The sequence below is a fragment of the Polypterus senegalus genome, chromosome 3, assembly GCF_016835505.1.
Source record: "Polypterus senegalus isolate Bchr_013 chromosome 3, ASM1683550v1, whole genome shotgun sequence".
Lineage (NCBI taxonomy): Eukaryota > Metazoa > Chordata > Cladistia > Polypteriformes > Polypteridae > Polypterus > Polypterus senegalus.
Genome location: NC_053156.1, coordinates 293,443,962 through 293,470,008, shown reverse-complemented (window position 1 = coordinate 293,470,008; position 26,047 = coordinate 293,443,962). Strand labels below are relative to the sequence as shown.

At 38.4% G+C, this 26,047-nt stretch overlaps 1 protein-coding gene across 3 annotated transcripts in view; it reads left to right on the top strand.

Moving 5' to 3' along the window:
- supt3h (SPT3 homolog, SAGA and STAGA complex component) overlaps positions 1–26,047 on the top strand; it is a 538,864-nt gene that overhangs the window by 280,345 nt on the left and 232,472 nt on the right. For all 3 annotated transcript variants that reach the window (XM_039749446.1, XM_039749445.1, XM_039749447.1), the window contains exons 4-5: positions 16,519–16,605; positions 17,348–17,441. In XM_039749446.1, the coding sequence (XP_039605380.1) occupies positions 16,519–16,605; positions 17,348–17,441 (181 nt within the window). The remainder of the gene's footprint in view (positions 1–16,518; positions 16,606–17,347; positions 17,442–26,047) is intronic.

Here is a 26,047-nt window from a genome sequence, read left to right as displayed (position 1 = left end):
AATAATTAATTACAGTATTTGATGGTTTCTGAGTCTAGAGTGCCTCAAAGAAAACTATTTAATTTAATATGGTTTTTTGTATAAGTATACTGCTGCTGGATTATGTGAATTTCCCCTTGGGGTTAATAAAGTATCTATCTATCTATCTATCTATCTATCTATCTATCTATCTATCTATCTATCTATCTATCTATCTATCTATCTATCTATCTATCTATCTATCTATCTATCTATCTATCTATCTATCTATCTATCTATCTATCTATCTATCTATCTATCTATCTATCTAATCAGCACATCGCCATCCCATAACACGTCAAGTTTCGAGTTAGGTATTTGCTGTCCAGCAGTTTTAGCTCCAGACTGTCCCCAAGAAACTGTGACACGCACACACACAGACAGACACACACCCATCATCAAGATATCAATGTTTTCATTATCAGGGGATCCTAAGACATCAAGATCCATTGAATATCGGAGATTGAAATTTTTGATAAAATAAACTTTTCACGCCTCCCCCATAGACGATAAGTTATAGTGGGGGAGGTCGCAAAGCAATAATTTAATTTAACGTACTGCATAGTTGCAGGAACTTGGAGGGTGAACTTGTTAAACCTACACAATATTAAAAAGTTTTACTTAATGCAGAACTTTTCCAGTATTGATTATTATCCCATGATGCCTTTATGTTTTACAGTATGCTGTAGTGGGAAAAGAACTGGACTCAAAAAAACATGGTGTCTGGTTCAATCCCTACTTTTGTTCTGTCATGCTACCACTGTTCAGAAAAAAATGTATGTTTGTACTGTGGATTGATGCTGATAAAGGACCTTGGGATGATGTTTACTATACAACAGTCAGTCAGTCATTTTCTAACCCACTTAGTCCCGAACAGGGTCACTGGGGAAGATGGTGCCTATCCCAGCTAAGTATACCCTGGACAGAGTGCCAGTCCTTCGCAGGATAGGCACACACACACCACAATCACACACTAGGGCCAATTTAGCATCACCATTCCACAGATTTCTGTATGTCTTCGAAGATTTGGAGGAAACCAGAACATGCAAACTCCATGCAGGGAGAACCTAGGATGTGAACCCTGGTCTCCTTACTGTGAGGCAGCAGCGCTACCACTGCACTACCCACTATACAAAGGTACAGTTCTGTCACCATTGCTCTTCACCCTGTACACTACAGATTTTAGTTATAACACAGTGGGCTGCCATCTGCAGAAATTCTCTGATGTGTCTGCAATAGTTGGTAGTATCAGACATGGAGACGAGACGGCATACAGGAAGGTAGTGGACAGTTTTGTTGACTGGTGTGAGCTGAATCAACTGCAGATCAACGCCAGTAAAACTAAAGAACTAATAGTTGATTTAAGAAGATCGCGATCTCCAGCCACTCCCCTGTCTATTAGGGGTGTGGAGGTGGAGACCGTTGAGGAGTACAAGTATCTAGGGGTGCATATGAACAATAAGTCAGACTGGTCCAGGAACTTGCTGGCCATATACAAGAAGAGTCAAATTAGGCCGTATTTCCTACGCAAGCTCAAATCTTTGAATGTCAGCAACACTATGTTGCGGATGTTCTATAACAGCGTGGTTGCCAGTGCCATTTTCTTCACTGTGGCATGCTGGGGGAGCAGCATGAAAGTGGCAGACATCAGGAGACTAAACAAACTAATTCAGATGGCTGCCTCTGTGGTAGGAGAGAAACTGGACAGCTTGGAAACTGTAGCAGATCAGAGAATGTTGTGTAGGTTTCGGTCTATTATTGAAAATGCTAATCACCCACTTCATAGTGTTGTGGTTGGACAGTGGAGCGTTTTCAACAGCAGTCTTACTAGCAGCAAGTGCTCCACTGAATGTCACAGGAAATCCTCCCTCCTCACAGCCATCAGACTCTAGAACTCCTTTTCCGGTCACTCACCCACACTTTAAGTTATTACCCTTTTTACTTTATTGGATAGCCTGGTACATTTTTTCAAGTACTTGAAATGTGCAACATACTATCTGTTCTTGTGCAATAAATTGTCTGCTTTTCACATGAGAATAAACTTATTTGTTTTCATAATGTGCAATATTAACTTAAGATGCAACACTCTGTACTTTAGTTTGATACTTTCATTTATTATACTTTATTTATATTTACATGATTACTTTATACTTGCTCTTAGTGTAACATGTCCCTTGTCTGTTGTTAAGTTGTAACATAAGTAATTTACTTAGGGATTAATAAAGTTTTCTGATTATATAAAATAGAAAACTGAATTGTTTATTTTAAATATAACTGTGTAATACTATATATAATAGGGTGTGAACATAACTTCAGTTTTACCAAGATGAGTCGATGCAGCCCTATTTTCCTTGATTTTGTTTGAACAAAACCCTTCTAAATTTCTGTGTTAATGTTAAATTCACTTCATTTTAATAGAATATCAGTTTCACATAGTTACATAGATTATGGTATAATCTTTTATCCACTGTAATTTAACATGAAATTGAATTGTGTACCTATCCCTGTGTAACAGAGTGTTAAATAAGCCAGTTAGGAAATAGTCACACTTCAAGAAGCATGGACTGTTAGGTTAGTTTGCAAATAGGGTATTGCCATACAGTTTTCTGACCATTTTGATAGGAATATTTGAAACTGACTGTATGATGAAACTTAGAGAGAAATGAAACAAGATAAGTGAGCCTTAAACAGTACTTTTCTTAAGCAAGAACATTTCCTTGTAATATCAATGTTGCTTTGAATTTTACTAAAACTTTTAAAATGAAGATATTTGGATTGTGGTATTATTTGAAAATGTGTCACACTATTGCCTGAATTGTCCAATGAAGCAAGCTAAAGGCTGCACAACTTTGTTAATTTTGTACAAACGCCGTTACAATAGCTTAACTCTCTAAATAAAGTGACTGTATTTAATGATTTGACCCTTTACTGTGTGGATCTTTTGGATCATTTGGATGATTCTTTGTGAAAGGAATTAGTAACATTTAACAAAAAATGCTACTCTGTACCTATGAGAAGAGCACCAGAGAAAACCAAAAGAATGTTCTTGTTTTGATTACCTAGGTGTGTGTGATATACTTGAGAGTGCTATGCATATTTTTAACTGTTACATAGTTAAAATTCTATATTGTATCATCAGTATAGGCAAATGTACACAAACATTAACTATGTTTCGTTTCAGCGTATTACTTGCCATTTTATATGGGTATACAGCAAATATAGTTGGTATCCCAGGTCTGTGTTCATATGTACAGCATGACTGTGTATGCATGTACAGTACGCATGAGTATTTGTTTTATTTTATTAGGCTGTGGCAGAAGCAATAATATTTTTAAAAATAATATTAAACATATAGGAACTACCGGTAATATTTTTTCTTAATGATTTTGGAAGGACAATAAATGTCACATTTACGTAGTCTATGAAGTATTGTTCCAGTATGTGCAGGATAGGAAAGGTCCGCGTTGGTGCATTTTGGCTGTGAGTCAGACCCCCATCTGTGAGACAGACACAGCTCTGCTTGCACAGAGCCTTGCTGTCTGCTGTGTGGGTGTTCGCCCTGATCAGCCACATGCCACCTAACAGGATACTGGACAAGGAGAGCGAGACACGTGTAGAATAGGGACAGCACATCTTGGCCACATTAAAAAATGTGATAGTTTCTCCCTAATGCAGAAGATAAATTTAAAAGAAAACTTAAAAATAGGAAACGTAGTGACCAGAGGGCTTTAGGATGCTTCAAAGTCTGAGATTTGTGTATAGGCTTGCACTTTTAGAAACAATTTACTCACTGTAAAAAAAAGTCCTCTTAAAATATTTTTGTTAATAATCGTTCCTCTTTATAATAACAAGCGCTTTGTTTCTTTTAGTATCTTTCATTGAATGTGGAAATGAGGAACTTTACCCGAGGTGAATTAAAATGTATTTGGAGCACATGCCACTGTAATGCTCTTTTCTGCAACATTATAAATTACTTTAATTGAAATTGTATTAAAATATCATAAAACTTTTCTGCATGCAATGTGAGTTGCACATGCATAAAAACTTTTAGCATTTGAAAGATTCTATATAAGCATAATATATTATTATTATTATTATAGCAACCAATGTTCATTAACATTAATAGAACAGTAAAAACTAAAATTAACTTCAGTTGTTAAGATTCAATCACACATTCTTTATGATTTGCAAACGTAAAAAATAGGAAATACAGATACCATCATATTTTTTACCACACACTTTATTAACCTTTTCATAGTGAGTGGAAGGTAATGGAGAATGTGTGTATTTGAAGATTTCTGTATTATGTTTGTATTATTTCACTATATAGCTCTCTGATTTTATTCTCCAGGGAATATTTGTGCAATGCTAAGGGTATAAAATAAAAAGTTGGAAAATATTAAATTATTTAAAAAAAATGAAACCACCAAGCACATTAAATATTTTTGAAGTTATAGGATCTTCCACAAGCACAAGGAGTGCACATTCTAGTGGTGAGGTAGTGACACTTTACCCATCACTGTATTAGTTAAAGAGCTCTACAAAAACTTGAATTTCTTGTGTTTACATGATACAGATTAAGATTAGCATTACCTTTTACTTTCTTCTGGACTTAATTGAAATAGGTTTGATGGACTGAATGCTCTCCTCTTGTTTGTCAAATTTCTTATTTTCTTAATTTGCAATAATTCATAAAATAAAGATTTAATACTTCTTTTTCAGAATTTCATATTACAGGATTAATATTCTCTGAGCTGCAAACGACAGCAACTCATCAGAGAAGCGTCAAAAAAGTGTATATGTAATGTGTATGGCTACTGCTTAAGCGTGAAATAACAACAATCCACATATGTGCAAATGTGCACCCTTAATAAAGAACTTGTCTTTTATAGAAACATAGCATCAATGGATTAGACCATCAATGAACATTAAGCCAGATCCCCATTGAAAACATGACCCCCACTACCTCTACAAACGTGTGAGAAAAGCTAAGACAGCTCAACACTCAGTCAGTCAGTGGTGCAGTTTGGAAGACAGGTCTGGTCAACTGTTTCCTGCATCCTGTGCAAGTCTGAGTCAAGTACCGAGTAGTGTAGTCAGGTACTATGGTGACACATACAGTAGTTTGAGAAGTCAGGGTTTGATATCCAACCTGTTCACTGTCTTTGTTTACTTTTCATATTGTATATTTTATCAGATTTGTTTTCTGTTAGTTCAGTGATTCTGTTACCTTTTATACTCTAATAACACACTATTGGTTTTATTTGTAACTCTTCATTTGGGCCTATAGGCAATATGTATGGGAGTTTTTTGGTGGTAGACTGTCATTGTATCCAGGGTTGATTTATGCTGGCTCCAGGTCTTTGAAACTTGGCAGTAGTAAAAGCCATTTGAAACAAATAAATTGATTTTTTTTAAGGTAATGCTGTTTGTAAAGGTGAACCTTTACAAAAGGTCTAACAAACAAAAACAACTTAAACGGGAATTTAATCAAGAAAAAAATATATAAAGTATAATGTGTACAGCTCATGCCAAAGACATGATGAAACTAAGGAAATCAAAAAGAAAAAAAATCTTTGGAGACTCTTAGTTCTTAGTAAATGTTTGGCAGGCTTTTCACTATGTTGCACATAATAGTATCAAAGACTTCAGCAGTGATTAACATATGAAACAGTGGAGCAAATTTGACTTGGAGATCAGTATACTGATAGGGGTTCATTCTAGTGTAGTTAATCAATATGCTATGGAAGTGATATCAACAGAAAGCATGTGAAAGAAAAATAGACCTACAATTGTGAAACAAGCAATACAGCAAATCCAAAATATCAGAAAAGGCTAAGCAAAAAGTTGTGGCATTTCAGTTGCTGTTCTCAGATTCAAAACAGTGTATCTCATTCTAATAAAAAGAATCAGATTTTGTAATAGAAGAGAAAAAATTCTGTTTATAACAATTTTTAAAAGACATCTTTTTTATTTGGGTGGCACGGTGGCGCAGTGAGTAGCACTGCTGCCTCGCAGTAAGGAGACCTGGGTTCGCTTCCTGGGTCCTCCCTGTGTGGAGTTTGCATGTTCTCCCCGTGTCTGCGTTGGGTTTCCTCCCACAGTCCAAACACATGCAGGTTGGGTGCATTGGCGATCCTAAATTGTCCCGTGTGTGTGTTTGGTGTCCGTGTGCCCTGCCCGGGGTTTGTTTCCTGCCTTGCATCCTTTGTTGGCTGGGATTGGCTCTAAAAGACACCTTTGACCCTGTAGTTAGGATATAGCAGGTTGGATAATGGATGGATGGATCTTTTTTATTTATCTTTCTGGCTTTTCTCTCAGCATTCTTTTTAGGGGAATGCTTAGCTACTCTGTTGGTGCTTTTGAATGTTTCTTTGAGCTTTACTTAAATTCTTCTTAAGAAGCTTCTATAAACAATGAAGGTGCTAGTCACATTATCTAGAAAGTACTGAATTTTAAAATGAATGTGAATCTAATACACATAATCAAGACATAATGTTTTTCAAACGATTTGGATGAGTTTAATTTTAAAAACTACACTTTGCAATTCATAGCCTTACAGAGTATTAGGATATCAGATGTAGCAGGTACAGAATATCTCGTAAGAATTATTTCACAAAAAGAAAGTAGGTAATGTGTTAGCTGCTCTACTTGTTTCTCCCTGGCTTATAATATCTCTTTAAGAGTTGGGAACACTTCCTCCTGCTGGTGAAAATCACCAAAACTTGTTTTAGCTTGAGACAGCTCTAATTTATCCATTTATTTTCATACTTCCTAAATATGTTAAATAATGCTTATGTTGTATGCTAGAGTGACACTTTAATTGTCAAGTAAATAATTCCTCTTCAAATAGTTTGCAGACCTCTTCAGAAGTGTATCAACCTGGCAGACAGCCAAACAAGGAAAGTGTTGTTTGTTAATATTCAGTGAAGTGCGTGGAGACAAAAGTCTGATTATTTATCTTGCAAGTATTCAGTCTGGGATGTAGCTATCTTGTTGTGCTGTAAGCATTTCTGTTTATTTATTTATCTGGTTTCTCTATGCAAGGGTGGAACCATATCATAGTAAATAGTTTAGCTTCCTTATAAAGCAAGGACCCAACTCAATTCCTGCCTTGACTGCCTTTTGTTTGAAGTTTTCAATATGTCCTCTGGCTCGAGTTTTTTTGTGGACCCCAAGTTTCTATTTAGTCCAAAAACAAGTTACATGACTGGTTTGGTACTTCTAAATTAGCTCACAATGTATGAGTCATATTGTGTACATCTTTGTAACCCATAATTAACTGGTGTTGTGACAAATTTTTGTTCCTGTTATGCTTCGGCAATAATCCCTGACTCCCAGTGACTCAGTTATAGATAAAATAAGTTTAAAAAATGGATAGATGTACTTTCTGAAAGTAAAATTTAGACTTGTTTCTATGTTTCCTTAAATGGAATAATGGCAGTCTCCATGAGATGAATCGTTGTTAGATGTTAAACCAAAAGTCTTAGAACTGTGTATGGACCTTTTTGTTCAGAAATGCTGTCCCTGGACACAGGTGCAGCATAGAATCATTCTTTCAGTTTTGTAACAGTTTCTGCACTAGCAAAGTAAAATAATTTACACAGAAAGTCAGTTTTGGGAACTGAAACTCAACACTGTGCTATACAGTCTGGAGCCTTTGCCACTGGGGGGCACACTGCCTACTCTTTTAAAAAAATATCCATGTGCTATAACAAAAGACCTGCTGTGAAAAGCTCTATAAACAGCGAATCAGTTGCCCTACCTGAACAATTAAAGGGTTATAGAATTTCACTGTTTTTTTTTGTCTGATGTGGCTGTTTATTTTTTTTATAATTATGAGACCTTGTAGCCTCCTCAACAGATGTTGTTTTGAAATAGATGAAGAGTTATCTTTTAGTGATTATTTTTGTATACAGAATTTCATGTGATAAAATGCCTCCCACTACATGGCTCTCTTCTCACACATGTCTTCCTCCAAGGCCAATTCATGCATTTCTTGTAAATTCTGTAAATTCCCCTTCACCTTAGTAATTTTATACTAAGCTGAAAAATAGTTGGTTGAAATTATGTGTTTCTGTACTTTTAACAGTTCTGTGAGAAACTTTCATTTGTTTTTATTTTTTCCCCTAAAGTATTTAACGCAGCACATTACAATTATTTTTGTACTAGTAATTTAAAAATTTACTGCAATTAGTAATTTGAGTGTATTATAGCAATTATGTTTGCATTGTAATGTGCCTTGCCATGATGCATATTTTTAATAATGCTATATATGAAGGGTAGATGCTATTGATGGATGTGGCAGTATATTTATTTTAGGAAAGCAAGAAAGCTCAAAGTGATGTCTGCTTTTTGATCAAGGCTTGTTCTGCTCTACTGGAATTGCTATCCAGAGAAGTATTATTAAAAATGGCAAATATTAATGTACATTGTTCAGATGAAATGACTATTAAGTTTGATTTACGAATTTTAGGTATTCCACTGATTTTTTTCAAAATGAGTTACTTACATTAGGTCACTAATGACCATTAGCAGTTCTGTGTTCTGCAATAACCGCCACTTTGAACACAATTTCACTTTTAAAGTCAGAGTATTCAGATCTTTCATTTTTACATGTTTTGTTTAGATCTACTATATAATAAATGCTAAGGTCTGTGTATGTATTTATGTATGTATGTTGAGTCACTTATGAGCAAACTGATTGGTCAGTGTGGCTTTGGTGTGATTGGTTATTTTGGCTAAGGTAATGCGATCGAAAGAGGAAGAGCCAGTGTGAGAAACATAAGTAGGGAGAAAGCCGTACGAGGCACGCTGAGAGTCACCTTCAAAGACAGGAAGTATTCTAGCTGACAGAAAGCAAGTACTGTGCTTCGAAATAACAGTCTTACAGGCTGGTCTGAGAAAGGGAGTGCTAGTCATGAGAGGTTCAGACACTTGAGATTACTAAAGAAAGCTGTTGAGGGTAAGAGATATTAAATATTTTACAATTTATTCTATTGTAGTATTAGATTAGATTAGATTATAGTAGGGGGTTTTGCCTCCTGCTTGCTTTGCACACCCACCACATCCCCCAACCGGGACGTGTTACACGCCAGCCACTTCACATCTCTGCCACTCGCGTTGTGAAGAGGGGGTCTGAACGCACCCCAAGGAGACGCAGTTGCTCCTCCGAAACCCCCTCATAAACGGTAATATAATGGGAAACAAATACATTTTTTATTTTTTTTTTTTAAACCTTCTCCGTACTCGATCTGCTTTTGGCTTGCTGCTGCCGAGCTGCGTGATCTGCATGTCACGAAGCGCTTCAAACATTTAAAAGCCTCTACAGCAGCTGTTCTTTTGTCTCACTGCTTTGTCTCATGAGTCGTTAAAGTGTCTCCGAGAAAATCACATCTCGTCTTCTTCCAAGATTTTTTTTTTATAATAAAGTGATTAGATTTGATATTGGTGTGGTGAATTGGCTAAGGCACTCTGATTTTAAGCCCAAAACTGATTGTTTGTGTACTTCTTATCCCTCAATATGTGACCCTGAACAAGTCACTTGAACTACATATTTTCCAGCTGTAAAATAACAAAACTCTACTCGTTTGTATCCTCTGCTGAACTTAATAAAGTCCAATTAATAAATGCATCAGCCAAGCAAAAAATATATATTCTTTGTACAAAATGTGTCTTTTCTAAAAGTATTTGTCTTTAGGTTAATGTCAATAAATATTTTTAATTACCGTAATCAGGTTTGGAGCAAACTTCATTGATTTTTGGCAACCAATAAATAAACACAACAAATTACACTATAGGTATCTGTTATCTTTTAAATAGTCTATTACTTTTGCAAAATAAATGTTAAAAAGTGAATTATTTTTTATTAACTGTTGAATGTTAATGTAAAGTTATTAAAATGATTCCATTAAAAGGTAATTTGGTATTGTTTATCATTAACATGAAAGTTACATGATATTTTATCCCATTTTAGTATAATATGAACCTGCATAAAATTTAGGTTACATACATCTCTTTTTTTCTGCTGTTTAAAGTTAACACTCTCAAACCTGCTTAATCCAAAAAGTCTTTGTTTTTTCATAAATGTGTTATAAACATTTGTTTAAAGTTACTGTTTAAAAAGAAGTTAATTTGTATGAATCATTTTGTTTATAAATGTATATGTGTGTGTGTTCGTTTGCTTGTGTGTGCATGTAGTGATTACTACTGTCTGTATGTGTGTGTGGTTACCGCCAGGGCACAGTCATCCAATTAGAGCAAATGTTAAAGTTCAGTCATTCTTAAAAATTATTAGAATATTGACTGATTTTTAGTGCAGGATCCCTCTTGATTCTTATTCTTTCAGATGAGCTGGCACAGTTAATATCTTTGCAGTTACCCAGAAATGAACTGTTTTTATCAGTTTAATAGCTCTTTTATTCCACACTGGGACGATTTGACTGAAGTGATGCATCTCTTGGTGGAACTGACCTTACTGAACTGGGCCATGGTTTCATTTTTTTTTCTGGTTCACAACATTGTCATGTCCTTCATGAAATGTTTCTGGTCCTCTTCTGAAAGCAAAGCAGAACATGCTCTGAGGCATGTGGGTGTTCCTTGTTCCTTGGCCTACGCTTCACATATATGTATTTATGTATATATTTATGTATATATGTATATATACATACATGTGTGTATATATATATATATATATATATATATATATATATATATATATATATATATATATATATATATATATATATATATATATATATATATATATATATACAGTACAGGCCAAATGTTTGGACACACCTCCTCATTCAATGTGTTTTCTTTATTTTCATGGCCATTTACAGCACTCCATCACTCTCCTTCTTGGTCAGATAGCCCTCACACAGCCTGGAGGTGTGTTTGAGGTCATTGTCCTGTTGAAAAATAAATGATCGTTCAACTAACCTGACTTCTGCACAACACAACTGCTGGTCCCAACCCCATTGATAAAGCAAGAAATTCCACTAAATAACCCTGATAAGGCACACCTGTGAAGTGAAAACCATTTCAGGTGACTACCTGTTGAAGCTCATCGAGAGAATGCCAAGAGTGTGCAAAGCAGTAATCAGAGCAAAGGGTGGCTGTTTTGAAGAAACTAAAATATAAAACATGTTTTCAGTTATTTCACCTTTTTTTGTTAAGTACATAACTCCACATGTGTTCATTCATAGTTTTGATGCCTTCAGTGAGAATCTACCAATGTAAATGGTCATGAAAATAAATAAAACACATTGAATGAGGAGGTGTGTCCAAACTTTTGGCCTGTACTGTATATGTATGTAATTAGAAATAAAGTATAATTGTACAGTAAGAGAGTTTGCAACTGCAGTACAAATACATGAAGAAGATTTAAATTATCTACTCCCTAAGTAAATTAGTATATTACTTTATCAATTGCAATATATTGATTTCAATTAATATCTTTTTTATGGCAGTTTATTAATCCATCCATCCATCCATCCTCTTCCGCTTATCCGAGGTCGGGTCGCGGGGGCAGCAGCTTAAGCAGAGAGACCCAGACTTCCCTCTCCCGGCCACTTCTTCCAGCTCTTCGGGAGAATCCCAAAGGCGTTCCCAGGCCAGCCGGGAGACATAGTCCCTCCAGCGTGTCCTGGGTCTTCCCCGGGGCCTCCTCCCGTTTGGACGTGCCCGGAACACCTCACCAGGGAGGCGTCCAGGAGGCATCCTGATCAGATGCCCGAGCCACCTCATCTGACTCCTCTCGATGCGGAGGAGCAGCGGCTCTACTCTGAGCCCCTCCCGGATGACTGAGCTTCTCACCCTATCTTTAAGGGAAAGCCCAGACACCCTGCGGAGGAAACTCATTTCAGCCGCTTGTATTCGCGATCTCGTTCTTTCGGTCACTACCCATAGCTCATGACCATAGGTGAGGGTAGGAGCGTAGATCGACTGGTAAATTGAGAGCTTTGCCTTACGGCTCAGCTCCTTTTTCACCACGACAGACCGATGCAGAGCCCGCATCACTGTGGACGCCGCACCGATCCGCCTGTCGATCTCACGCTCCATTCTTCCCTCACTCGTGAACAAGACCCCGAGATACTTGAACTCCTCCACTTGGGGCAGGATCTCTCCCCCAACCCTGAGAGGGCACTCCACCCTTTTCCGGCTGAGGACCATGCTCTCGGATTTGGAGGTGCTGATTCTCATCCCAGCCGCTTCACACTCAGCTGCGAACCGATCCAGAGAGCTGAAGATCACGGCCTGATGAAGCAAACAGGACAACATCATCTGCAAAAAGCAGTGACCCAATCCTGAGTCCACCAAACCGGACCCCTTCAACACCCTGGCTGCGCCTAGAAATTCTGTCCATAAAAGTTATGAACAGAATCGGTGACAAAGGGCAGCCCTGGCGGAGTCCAACTCTCACTGGAAGCGGGCTCGACTTACTGCGGCAATGCGGACCAAGCTCTGACACGGTTGTACAGAGACCGAACAGCTCTTATCAGGGGTCCGGTACCCCATACTCCCGGAGCACCCCCACAGGATTCCCGAGGGACACGGTCGAATGCCTTTTCCAAGTCCACAAAACACATGTAGACCGGTCGGGCAAACTCCCATGCACCCTCCAGGACTCTGCTAAGGGTGAAGAGCTGGTCCACTGTTCAGCGACCAGGACGAAAACCACACTTTTCCTCCTGAATCCGAGGTTCACTATCCGACGGACCCTCCTCTCCAGAACCCCGAATAGACTTTTCCAGGGAGGCTGAGGAGTGTGATCCCTCTATAGTTGGAACACACCCTCCGGTCCCCCTTTTTAAAGAGGGGACCACCACCCCGGTCTGCCAATCCAGAGGCACTGTCCCCGATGTCCATGCGATGTTGCAGAGACGTGTCAACCAAGACAGTCCTACAACATCCAGAGCCTTAAGGAACTCCGGGCGTATCTCATCCACCCCCGGGGCCCTGCCACCAAGGAGTTTTTTGACCACCTCGGTGACTTCAGTCCCAGAGATGGGAGAGCCCACCTCAGAGTCCCCAGGCTCTGCTTCCTCGTTGGAAGGCATGTTAGTGGGATTGAGGAGGTCTTGAAGTACTCCTCCCACCGACCCAGCGTCGAGTGAGGTCAGCAGCGCACCATCCCCACCATATACGGTGTTGACACTGCACTGCTTCCCCTCCTGAGCGCCGGACGGTGGACCAGAATCTCCTCGAAGCCGTCCGAAAGTCGTTCTCCATGGCCTCCAAACTCCTCCCATGCCCGAGTTTTGCCTCAGCAACAACCGAAGCCGCGTTCGCTTGGCCTGCCGGTACCTATCAGCTGCCTCCAGAGACCCACAGGACAAAAAAGTCCTATAGGACTCCTTCTTCAGCTTGACGGCATCCCTCACCGCCGGTGTCCACCAACGGGTTCGGGATTGCCCCGACAGGCACCGACCACCTTGCGGCCACAGCTCCGGTCAGCCGCCTCAACAATAGAGGCACGGAACATGGCCCATTCGGACTCAATGTCCCCACCTCCCTCGGGCGTGGTTGAAGTTCTGCCGGAGGTGGGAGTTGAAGCTACTTCTGACAGGGCTCTGCCAGCCGTTCCCAGCAGACCCTCACAACACGTTTGGGCCTACCAGGTCTGACCGGCATCTTCCCCACCATCGAAGCCAACTCACCACCAGGTGGTGATCAGTTGACAGCTCCGCCCCTCTCTTCACCCGAGTGTCCAAGACATATGGCGCAAGTCCGGCGACCCGACCACAAAGTCGATCATCGACCTGAGGCCTAGGGTGTCCTGGTGCCAAGTGCACATATGAACACCCTTATGCTTGAACATGGTGTTCGTTATGGACAATCCATGACGAGCACAGAAGTCCAATAACAAAACACCGCTCGGGTTCAGATCGGGGCCATTCCTCCCAATCACGCCCTTCCAGGTCTCACTGTCATTGCCCACGTGAGCATTGAAGTCTCCCAGCAAAACGAGGGAATCCCAGAAGGTATGCCCTCTAGCAACCCCTCCAGAGACTCCAAAAAGGGTGGATACTCCAAACTGCTGTTCGGGCAATATGCACAAACAACAGTCAGGACCCTTCCCCACCCGAAGCGGAGGGAGGCCACCCTCTCGCCCACGGGGTAAACCCCAATGCACAGGCTCCAAGTCGGGGCAATAAGTATGCCCACACCTGCTCGGCGCTCTCACCGGGGCAACTCCAGAGTGGTAGAGAGTCCAGCCCCTCTCAAGGAGATTGGTTCCAGAGTCCAAGCTGTGCGTCGAGGTGAGTCCGACTATATCTAGCGGAACCTCTCACCTCGCGCACAGCTCAGGCTCCTTCCCCTTCAGAGAGGTGACATTCCACGTCCCAAGAGCCAGTTTCTGTAGCCGAGGATCAGACCGCCAAGGTCCCGCCTCGCCACCACCCAACTCACACTGCACCCAACCTCCTTGGCCCCTCCCATAGGTGGTGAGCCCATGGGGAGGAGGACCCACGTTACCTCTTCGGGCTGTGCCCGGCCGAGCCCCATGGGTGCAGGCCCGCCACCAGGCGCGCCATCGAGCCCCACCTCCAGGCCTGGCTCCAGAGGGGGGCCCCGGTGACCCGCGTCCGGGCAAGGGAAAACGTTGTCCAAAGTTTTTACTCTTCATTGGAGGTTTGTTGAACCGCTCTTTGTCTCATCCCTCACCTAGGACCAGTTTGCCTTGGGTGGCCCTACCAGGGGCATAAAGCCCCGGACAACATAGCTCCTAGGATCATTGGGACACGCAAACCCCTCCACCACGATAAGGTGACGGTTCAAGGAGGAGGCAGTTTATTAAATGAGATATAAATAATACATATTTGAGAGATATCTCACAAGTTAATGTGACAGGTATATCAGGAGTATTTTCTCTGTATACATTGTTGACGTATTTCTGCATGTTAATATAATCCTTATTTGAAAAGTTAATAAAAATATTTGATTGTTTCATACTGCAGTTACCGCATAGACAAGGGAGTTTGTTTAACACAGACATACTCCCTGGTGTTCTTTATAAAACATCAGATTTATTCACAAATAAATGTATCATAGTCTGTGATATTAGATATTTGAGCAGCTTTATATGTGTTAGGTTAGGTTCTGCCAGGCTTTTGGAAAGATCATTCCCTCGGAAGCCAGTAAGTCGCCTTCATAAGATAACACTAAAGTTGTTTGGTGTGATTTATCTCTTATTCCATGTTTGTGAAGTTATTTTTGGTTCCTTATTTTTCTTGGCCATTTGATTTGTTTTGATCAAAGCCTCAAACGAGACTCCTTAAAGTGTAATTGTTAGCATTTTTCTGGATAGTCCACTCCTCCATTTTTGTAAATGTTTTTACATTTACCAGCAGAATTTTTTTCTCTTAGTGTACATTTTTACAATGATTGGCAGCTCTAACTGTTTTAATTCTTACATATTTTTACTTGCGCAAGTAGACTTTAGGTAATAGTCTAACTGAACACAAAATCAATTTTATTCCGCGTAGCAAAGTGAATGAGAGGGTTACAAACTGATTCAACAGTTTAAAGAAATGCTTATATATAGAGGTGACATACATATTTCTGTGAAGTATAAATGAACAGTGACCTAAAGCAGGACAGAGCAGAATTTGAAAAAAAAGGAAAAATATATCTTTTTGTTACCTAGCATGCAGACATTTGGTTAACTAAGCACATTCAAAATCAAGTTCACTTCATATTGAGACTCTGGAAAAGCTTGCAAGTGTCCTGCATAAAACACATGTATTATGTTTAATTTTAATTTTGCACTTATGTATTTTAGCATCATTTTCTGCAGGCATTGATTTCTAAAAATATAAAGTATTCGCTCCTATTAAGAATGATGGTGTATAGTGTAACTATTTTACTCCTTTCTGTTTTCATAACATTTAACCACAAAGGAATGATGACAAGCATTTTTTCAAACAGTTTATTACAAAGCCATTATTAAAGATTTGCTTAACAAATAATTACTAGCAGCATTGAATAAAAGTAAGCAAGTAGTCAGCAGTAATTCAGTGTCTTTGTATTTCAGTATTGTGAATCAGTGAAAGTAAATAAGAATAGACAATTTTTTTTTCTTTAAATACTGTTTTTATTATCGGTTATTTTTGTTACTGACAGAAAAACATTTGAGTAGCAGCAGCAGTTTACATTGTAGCATCATGAAATCTTACAGTGATACCAAAGAAACCATAAACATCTGCATATAATGAATTAGATGCCATACAGTATATACAGTGGTGGTTTATTCTCTGTTTGGTCTTTCCTGAGGTCTCAACTTTACACCCTCAGTACTGTGTGTGTGTGTGTGTAAACATGTAGAGATGGGTAGATTACTACTTTTACTTCCTGGACATGGTCTGGCCACAGGTTTACCAAAATTATTGCTTTATTAATGGAAAATTTAAACATATGCCTGCCTGTTTTCCATCAACTTTTCATGCCATTTAAAATTTTTACAAATAATAACTTTGTTTTTTTTTGTTTTAGTTGCAGCAAGCTGCAGATATATCTCAGTTAAGAGGAGCTAGAGTTATATCTGCTGAAGACATCTTGTTTCTTATGCGTAAAGATAAGGTACTGTAATTATGATTTAGAATTAAGTTTATGGGGTGGGACTGTGTGTCTGATGCTCAGAGGTAGGGAATAAATATAATCAATATTTCAGTTTTAATTCGAAAGCTGGTAGTGTAAAGGATAATACAGATTTCCTCCTGGGTAGTTATAGTTAATGAATGAAACATTTGCTATATGCTTGTCTGTCTTTGCATAAACCATTTATTTCCTTTAGAAGTACGGGTACTTTCTTACTGTTTTTAGAAGAATGGAATTTGGATACTTCAAGCAATATTTAAATTTTTTTAGTTGTAATAAAAATGTTGAAATAAGGCAAGTTCTATGAAATAATGCAACATTTCAAGAAACTCTTTCAAAACAGCAAAACATCTTTAGCATTCAAAATATTTTAATTAAGCGTTTTAACTGTTGAATCATGTGTGACCTGCAAATTATATGCAGTGGTGTTTTGCATTTGCAAGATGTACTGATGATAGTTCTCTATAGTTCAGCTGTATCAGATGTATTTTTATGTTTAAAGGAAGGTGGACAGCATTTTCATATAGTGTATGCTGCCTATTATTTTATTTACTAAAATAGGCAAATGTGTAGTATGCTTTTTTTTACTTAAAGGCAGATTATCACCCATTTAGAGTAATAGAATTAGCAACTGAAATGAATTTCTGGCATTTTAGATGCAGACAAACCTGTTATATTCAAATGGTATCCCATTTTTAATATATTATTTACTTTTCCTTTCTAGAAGAAGCTTAGAAGATTGTTGAAATACATGGCTTTTAGGGATTATAAATCCAAAATTGTCAAAAGTATTGATGAAGAGGAACCCATTGAAACAGGTATTTTCTTATAACAGTACTCCTCCATGCCAAGCTTTGCTGTAGGTATTTCTTCTGGTGATTTATACTGTAAATCTGAAGTACATAGTTTTTTTTTTTCCCTTATTTCTGCAGTCTTACTCACTTAACGGGGTAAATGACGTGCCAATGACCACACTGTCGCTTCTGCACATCACAGACTAACAGCCTTCTACTTTACATGGCATATTGCTTCTCTACTTTCACAGTGAAGGTCAAAGTCTTAATCTTTCTTACCCTTCTATATTGTATTACTCCATAACCCTTTTTAGGTTCTACTTTAAACCAAACTTATGGACTTGTTGAGAAAAAACAAAACAAAAACTTCAGATTCAAGCTTTGGTATATGCCAAGTTTCTAGCTGTAGTGTTTGTAGAAGACTTTATTATATTGATTGATTGGTAATTATTAATTTTTAATTTTATAAATATGACACACCCACTCACCTCCTACAGTATTATGGCACTGAAGATGTGTGTTAGAGGTGTACGTTGGGTCTGGGGTCATTGGGAGCAAGAATTAGAGGTCAGCTTTGAGAAATGCAGAATGACAAATTGCCTATAATGTTCAATTAAACACCATTGAAACTGTTATTACTTGTAATGTTTTTTTCTCGTATTGAATTTTTCACATATTGAAAATCAGAACATAACATATTTATTTTAATGATATTTTACCATATTGAGGAAATGGAACAGGTAGATGTGTAAAAGTCAAGTAAAACTGGCCAGTATTTAGCAGTAAAAAAGGTCAGAGATCCGGAGCAGATTTTCCCTAGATGTAGATTCAGATGGAAAGTTGGTGAACAATCTGAGATGTTTATACTCCCCCCACCAAAAACTAAGAAACAATGTGTGCTACCTGCTAGCATTAACCAAGAAAATATGGCAAATTGCCTTAAAGTTGTATATGAAGACATTTGTCTTTATGATTTTGTAGATGGCAAACACTTTTGTGCTGCGTGTTTAATATTTTGCTGACATGGCTGCAACATGCAACAGATTTTATATCCCCAAATGTATAATGCATCTAAATATAATGTACACCAAAGCATGACCACATACTTTTTTCTCCTTTAATTGCCAGAAGCTCCAAATTGTAGATTTTAAAGTACAATATAAGGAGCACTGTGCTATGTCTTTGATACATGTGTGTTCATCATGAACATGATCTAACTGCTACGACTCAAATTCCGTATCATCCCTTAGCAAGCAAAAGAGGAACTTGGTGTCTCAAGCCTAGTGGGCACTTTCTGTAAATGAAAGCGTTTGTTCATGTTAACGGCATATACCTGCTTTGTGAATCTTAATTTTGCAATTGGTTACATCAACTAAAGTCTAAATTACCAGTGGGTCTCCAGTAACCATAAAGCCACACTCCTTGCCGTTTTCCCACCATTTAGTCTAAAGCATCCATCAGCTTGTTTTTTTTTTCTCCAAGTAGAATTGGAAATCCTTTGCTAAATCTAAGAGCTGACATGTCACTATCTATTTATTAAAATAAAAAAGTCAGTTAATTAATTTTAAAATCTTAATATTATTTATTTATATTGGGGGATCAGAACAGGTTCATTAGGAAAAAAATGTAGAGAAAAGGTGGGAGCAGTCGTAGTTATCTGTGAGAATAGCATTAAAAAACTGTTTGGTACACTGCAGAAATGTACATATATACGTGTAGATTCTGGACCTGCATTGGCACTAACTCACGCTCCCTAATTTAATTTGCACATCTTGCTTGTGCTGCATAGCTCAGCCCCTGTCTTAACTGTTGCAGTCCAACTTGGTGTGGGTGTTAATGTTGTTGCATTTCTCTGGGTTGTTATTAGTTTGCTAACTACTAAAATACTAAAAGATGTCACAAGTGGAGTTAATAGTCTTCCTAATTAAATCACTTGAGACTCAAATACTAGAGTTGGGGAAGAATTTAGTGACTCTGTCAGAAAAAATAAACTTCACGACTCCAGTGCAAACTTGCTCAAAAAGACACAATTCTTGACCATTAAGAAGAATGGTACCGCTTTATAGGGTACATTTAGTGGAGAGAGGTATCAAAATTGGTGCTTTCACATTTCATTGCTAGTACTTTCAGATACTGTATGTTTATTTGAAGATGGTGACATGTTCATTGTGATTTAATTTAAATAAAAAAGTCAATCAGCCTTGCTTCTTAATTTCCTTTCTCTGCTTTTAATAAAACAGCCACAAATACAGTACTAAAGTTTGACATGATGTAGAGATTATGGAGGTTTTTCACCTTAAGTACTATTATAGCCAAGTTGTCAGTGGCCTCTCACTGGAATTTGTTCTAGGTTTCTCTCTTGTAATTTCTGGAAGTCTTTTTTCTAAAACAACTTCTTCTCAGACATTCTACATCACGATCAATGGGTCATCCATTTCTAATATTGACAAGTGGACATGTGTTGCTTATCTGGTTGTGATTTGGGTAGCCAGTGCTTATCAGTGCTGGGATCTTTTAATTGTTTCAGTCCTTCTGAGCTTTTTTAATTTCTAGCCTGTCCTACAACTGATATCTTTTCTCCTAAAGTGTTTGTCACCTCCCTCATTTTCCCCTTTCTCGTGTGTTATATAGTCCTGCTTCTATCACTCTGATTTATTTTCTGTGTTAAGTTCAGTATGCTTTACAATATGGTGTCATCTGTTGTTCAACACAAGTCATTCACCACTTCAGTTTTAATTTTCTTTTCTTACAATTTGCAATGAGGAAATTCCTTGTTTATTTCACAAAGCACTATTTTACATCAATTTTTGACACAAAATCTGGACGCTATTTTTGTGACTTATTAATGTAAAAAGTGAAACCACATTTAAGCAGCTTTGGAAGTGATATACAATGAAAGCTTAACACGGATAGCAGCTACGTCCTATGATTTACTTTGAGTGAATCTGCCAGAGTGATTATTAGGGTTACTGTGGCTCAATGTACCACATTTGTCCTACTAGACAGCATACCAATATCTGCTTCTTGTACAAGTATTGCATGTCCAATTTTGCCAATGCCATTTTGTGACAGTATACTAAAGAAGTCCCGAGGAAAGAAACTACTGCATGAAGAGGTCCGTGCATCCTGCACAAATGAAGTGACGACCTGCTGTGCTTGAATCAGTGGAACATAATCATAAATGCTGTATCTCATAAAAATGATTACCAGAAAATTAGACTTAAAAGCTAATGAGCACAAAGATGCATTCTATTCTCTAATGTTATGCTTCATAATAGTTATACTAGGTTGGTTGGTTGATATATTAAAATAGCCAAAGCAATAATCATCGATTCTTATCTATAGACAAATATAGAGATTTAACATGAATCCTTACAGCATTTGCTCCGTCCTGGGTATGACACTCATCTGCATCCATCCCTCCATGTAGGCCCTCCAATCTGCAAGGAAAAACTTGGGGGTTGGTGGCAGAATTGGTACTCCAGCCACCATAAAAACCTCACACTGTTCCACTCCATCTGAACTAGTGTGGTGCTGAGGTATCACCCGTTGCAATGCTGCACTCGGGTCCTAATCTGGATCCTGAGTTGGTTTGTCATGTGGTGGATGCGGCAATGCACTGTATCAGTGCATGCTCCTAACCTCCTCCTTACAGTATTCTGATTATGTCTTTTTTTAATATAGAGAAACAATGATGTATTTGACATTACTTCCTATCTCTTATCTCCACACGTTACTGTGGAAAGGCACTTGTCAAAACCATCTTACAACATTCGTTTAAATTAACCCTGGTGTTTGTTCCAGTAATGGTTTTAATATACTGTAACTTACACATATGCCAAAATAAAGTTAACCAAAAAACATTAAGCCCCAATAAAATAAATATGCAACCAGTCAAAAGCATATTAAAAACTTTGAACACCACAGTGAGAGCTGCTGGCGTAACATAAGACAATATCAATCAAACAGTTTATTAGACAGATAGATGATAGATAGATTGATACTTTATTAATCCCAAGGGGAAATTCACATACTCCAGCAGCAGCATACTGATAAAAAACAATATTAAAGAGTGATATAAATACAGATAAAACAGACAATAACGTTGTATAATGTTAACGTTTATCCCCTCCCAGTGGAAGTGAAGAGTCGTATAGTGTGGGCAAGAAATGATCTCCTCAGTCTGTCAGTGGAGCAAGATGGTGACAGCAGTCTGTCGCTGAAGCTGCTCCTCTGTCTGGAGATGATCCTGTTCAGTGGATGCAGTGGATTTTCCATGATTGACAGGAGTCTGCTCAGCGCCCATCGCTCTCCACACATGTCAAACTGTACAGCTCCGTGCCTACAATAGAGCCTGCCTTCCTCACCAGTTTGTCCAGGCGTGAGGCGTCCCTCTTCTTTATGCTGCCTCCCCAGCACACCACCGTGTAGAAGAGGCGCGCCCCACAACCGTCTGATAGAACATCTGCAGCATCTTATTACAGATGTTGAAGGACGCCAGTCTTCTAAGGAAGTATAGTCGGCTCTGTCCTCTCTTGCACAGAGCATCAGTATTGGCAGTCCAGTCCAATTTAGTAAAATGTTATACTATGTCACTCACACATTTAACACTAGAATAGAACATCACCAGGGCAAACAGCACACTTATGCATAAGCAATGTAAACACATGGCAGATAACAGAAAAAACAGAACACAGCACAGAAAGAGACAAAAGAAATAATTTACCACATATGGAGCTCTTTTGGTGGTGTTCAGTATAGCTTGCTGAGGATTGTCTGTGCCCCTACTATTAACAATAGTCAAACTTCGTAAGTATTGACTCTGCTCAGCACCATCTTTGTGGCTAATGCCAGTGCAAGTCCTGCTCCTACTACTTGTTAGCTGAATTCTGTTACCAATATGGGAATCTTATGGTGCAATATCAGAGAGTCCGAACCCTTTCTAATCCATTCTGTAAGTAGCCACGTAGCACATGGTGCCGCACCGGTGGGACACAGCCATATTTCAAAGTTGTATGTAGTATAAGCTGTAGAAATCCCACAATTTAAATAAAAGCAGTAGTGGTATTTTTAAATACCCATAGGTGCTTTCTTTCAAGTAAACCAAAAGTTTCATTTTATCTTCTCTCATTTGGTATGAAAATATGCAATTTACACATAGTAAGCAACATGTCACAACTGAGTGAAACTGCTTTTATCAAAGATTCCACCCACTTCAAGCCACATACAGTGAAAGGCTTTATACTTTTGGATAGCTGAGTTTCAGACAATTGTAATGCTATATAGTTGTAAATTGTTGGTTATTTATATTGCGTCACAGCTGTGTGTAAAATACAGGAACTGAATGGCTTCTGTGGCAGCTCATCTTTAGGCATCATTAGGCAAAAAGCTTGAGTCAGATTCTAATCAAAATTTGACTCTGTTGAGAGTGATGCACTTCAAGATGGACTTGATGTTATGCTTCATTTGTAAGTATTGCTTTTAGTGTAACTTTAAAGTGTTACGGTGTGCAGTTTTACAGTTCAAGCATCATTGGTTAATTTCCCATACCTGGACACCATCTGCTGCATGTTCTCTCTATGTTAGCTTACTGAGCAGTGCTCTTTCAGTTTCAGCTTCGAGTACAGGCAGTGTTTCATAGCGTGTCTTTGAGTACTACATGCTAGGCTGGTAACATCACTTCAAAAGAGACCCATTGAAACAACAAGCTGATTTAAAGGGCAAGTTCTATAGATACACTCTAAGACACACTTTATAGACACACTCTGGACATCCTGGAGGTAGTAGCAAAGGAGAGAATTTTAGCAAAACTGAGTGCCATTATAAACAGTGCTGCACATCTTCTTTCTGACAAATTAATTCTGACTACTTTTAGCCAGCAAATTATTTAGCAGGAGTGTGGCAAACAGCAATATACATATAGAAAATCTCACTGTGGCTGTGATAGCCAAGTTATATTTCTTTCTTTTTAACTTTCTTGCTTTTTAGTCATTCTGATATGTTTTCAAACCATTGTGTGTGTGTGTGTTTGTGTGTATTTATTTATTTATTTACCTATCCATGTATGTATTATTTATTTAAAGAGCTTCTGTAAAAAGGCCGATTACACCCAGAGGACAAATGAAGATCTATCTACAGTATCTGTATCAGCCCACATCATATTAGAACAGCACATAGTTTATATTAATTTTATTTTTATTAAGAACGGTGTTTATTTCAAAATACCATTCAGAATTAACTTATTAGTCAGCATTCATTTTGTTCTACTCAAGTCAATACCTTAAAATGTAACTGTTTCAAGGTTTTTAATGTTGTTTCCCTTTAATTTTATTTGGTATGTACATCAGAATGTTTCACATATGCAAAAGGCAAAACAATTTCCCACAGTTTAATTTAACTTTATAAATACAACCAGTTTCAAATGTAGCTGACATGTTGGCTGTTCTTTTAAAAGTAGTAAAATTGCATACGGGTAAAAAAAAAACATGATTTGTTGTGATCAGTTAGATTTAAAAGATACATTTGAAAGATACGGTTTTCAGATTTTCACAATGTATTGTGGAAATAATTTAAAATAACTTCATGACATTTTTTAGTATACAGTAATTTGTGTCCAGACTTACTTATGTGGTTGTGTAACACATGCGACAGCGCGCCCCGGTGGTTCTATCAGATTTCTCTGGAAATGGTTTCTTGCCAAGCCAGGTCTGAAAACATATCACAGAAATAGCAAATAAAACATAGCTTATCATTTCAGTAATTTGTTGCAACAGATGGAAGGAATCATCTGCCATGGGTAATTATGTAAGAATGAGAGGCAATGTGTATTTTGCTAAATTGTAATGCTTTTTTCTCAAGTATTTTGTTCCATCTCTGTTAAGTAATTTGAGCATTGGGATATTAATGCTGAATGTAGCATTTGGAAAGAGATTCCTAGCAGCGAGTATAGCGTAGGAGCCTGTATGTCTGGTCTTCAGTTTCCTTTCTTTCAGTAAGTTGAATATAAAATGTCTGTGCTGCAAAACTTTTGGAGAGCTGCTTGGCAGGGCAATAAGATACAGAAAGTCTAGACATTATGGTAAATGATAGGATACTTATCTGTAAATGCATGTATGCATGTCTATTTAATATACACACACAAATATATATATATAGTTTTAATTTCGGTATTGTTGAATTTAAGTGATTCAATCTTACTCTGTCTTTACTCAATTTCTCATTTCACTTGGACTGGGATGTATTTCTTGGAAAAGCAAAATATTTTGCAAATCAGTATTTGATACTTCACTTCATTTGAAATATGCCAAAATTGGGCATTATGGAAAATATCAGAGTTTCAATAAATTATCTTTATTGCAAAGGCCGTGCTAGTTACACAGTGAGGTAAAGTAAGGTCTGCGGCCGAGCGCCTTGTTAAATAAATAATTGTCGCACTTGCAGCTTTAAGTAAGGGGAGTGGTAGTGTGGCAGGAGCGGTTCCTGGGCGGGATGCAGTGTGGGCGTTCCTGCACTTAAGTGCACAGGTGAGGAATCGTCTGTGTCCATAATTAATGCTGCTTAATTGCCACACCTGTGCCACGTCCTCATATAAAAAGAGAAGTGTGATTGCGAGAGGGAGAAAAAAACAGGATAACGAGAAAAATAGACAGGGAAAACGTGGAGAGGTTAAAAAGAGTATGAAGAGCAGTCTTGGTGAGGAAGATCTGTCTAAGGAGCAAAGGCAGCAAGAAGAGGAGCCCTGCGAAGGAGTGTAGGCTGTGGCGCTCTAGAGGCTGGTTCACCCCACTAATCAATGGTGTGGAGTGGGGCGAACATGGCTGATGACATCCCCAGGGATCTGGGGTACGACTGCGGGAGCATGAAGGATGACAGGAGGAGTGCCCACCTCGAATGGTCTGGCTGCGCTGTAGTGAGGCAGCCAAGGCAAGGGCTGGGGGATGAAGACCGTGGCTGCTGAGTCTCCACCGGCTGTGCCTAGTTATGGGTGAGCCAGGGAGACACATGAGGTGGGCTGTGATCATCCATTTCTGAAGAGAACATTAAGGATCCAGTGACTGTGTTTTTAGCCTCTGCTTTTAAAGGATTCATTTATTTTTCACTTTGTTTTTTGAATTATTTGTTTATACACTACTTATTTTGACACTGGTTTTATTTCTGTTGAATGAAAACACGGAAAACACTTTTACACCTTCCCTTTGCTCCATGTGTGATTTGTCCCCATCTGTCAGCTCATTTGGTCATGACTATCAATGGTTTTGGGTTCGAGAGGCTCCCAAACTGGAAGAGGAAGCAGGGAGCAGGACCTGCACACAGTATAAATGACCATGCATTTATTTGGAAGACCTAAAGTATGATGTTGCCCATTGTTTCAAATTGCCGTTCTGTCCCACATGTCATCCCCTTTCCGTCTTTCTCTGTTAGAATTTCTACTTTGACTCATTTCCAGTCTGGAGGGAAACCAAAAAAAAATATCATTAAAAATGACTTGGTGACATGTTTTGCTTGGGACTTTTTTCTGGTTTTAAGTTTTCAAAGTATAAGTAAATTTACTGTTCAATACAACAAACTTTAACTATGCTCTTAGTGGATCATGATACTTAAAATTAAATTCAACAGAAAAAGAATAAAAT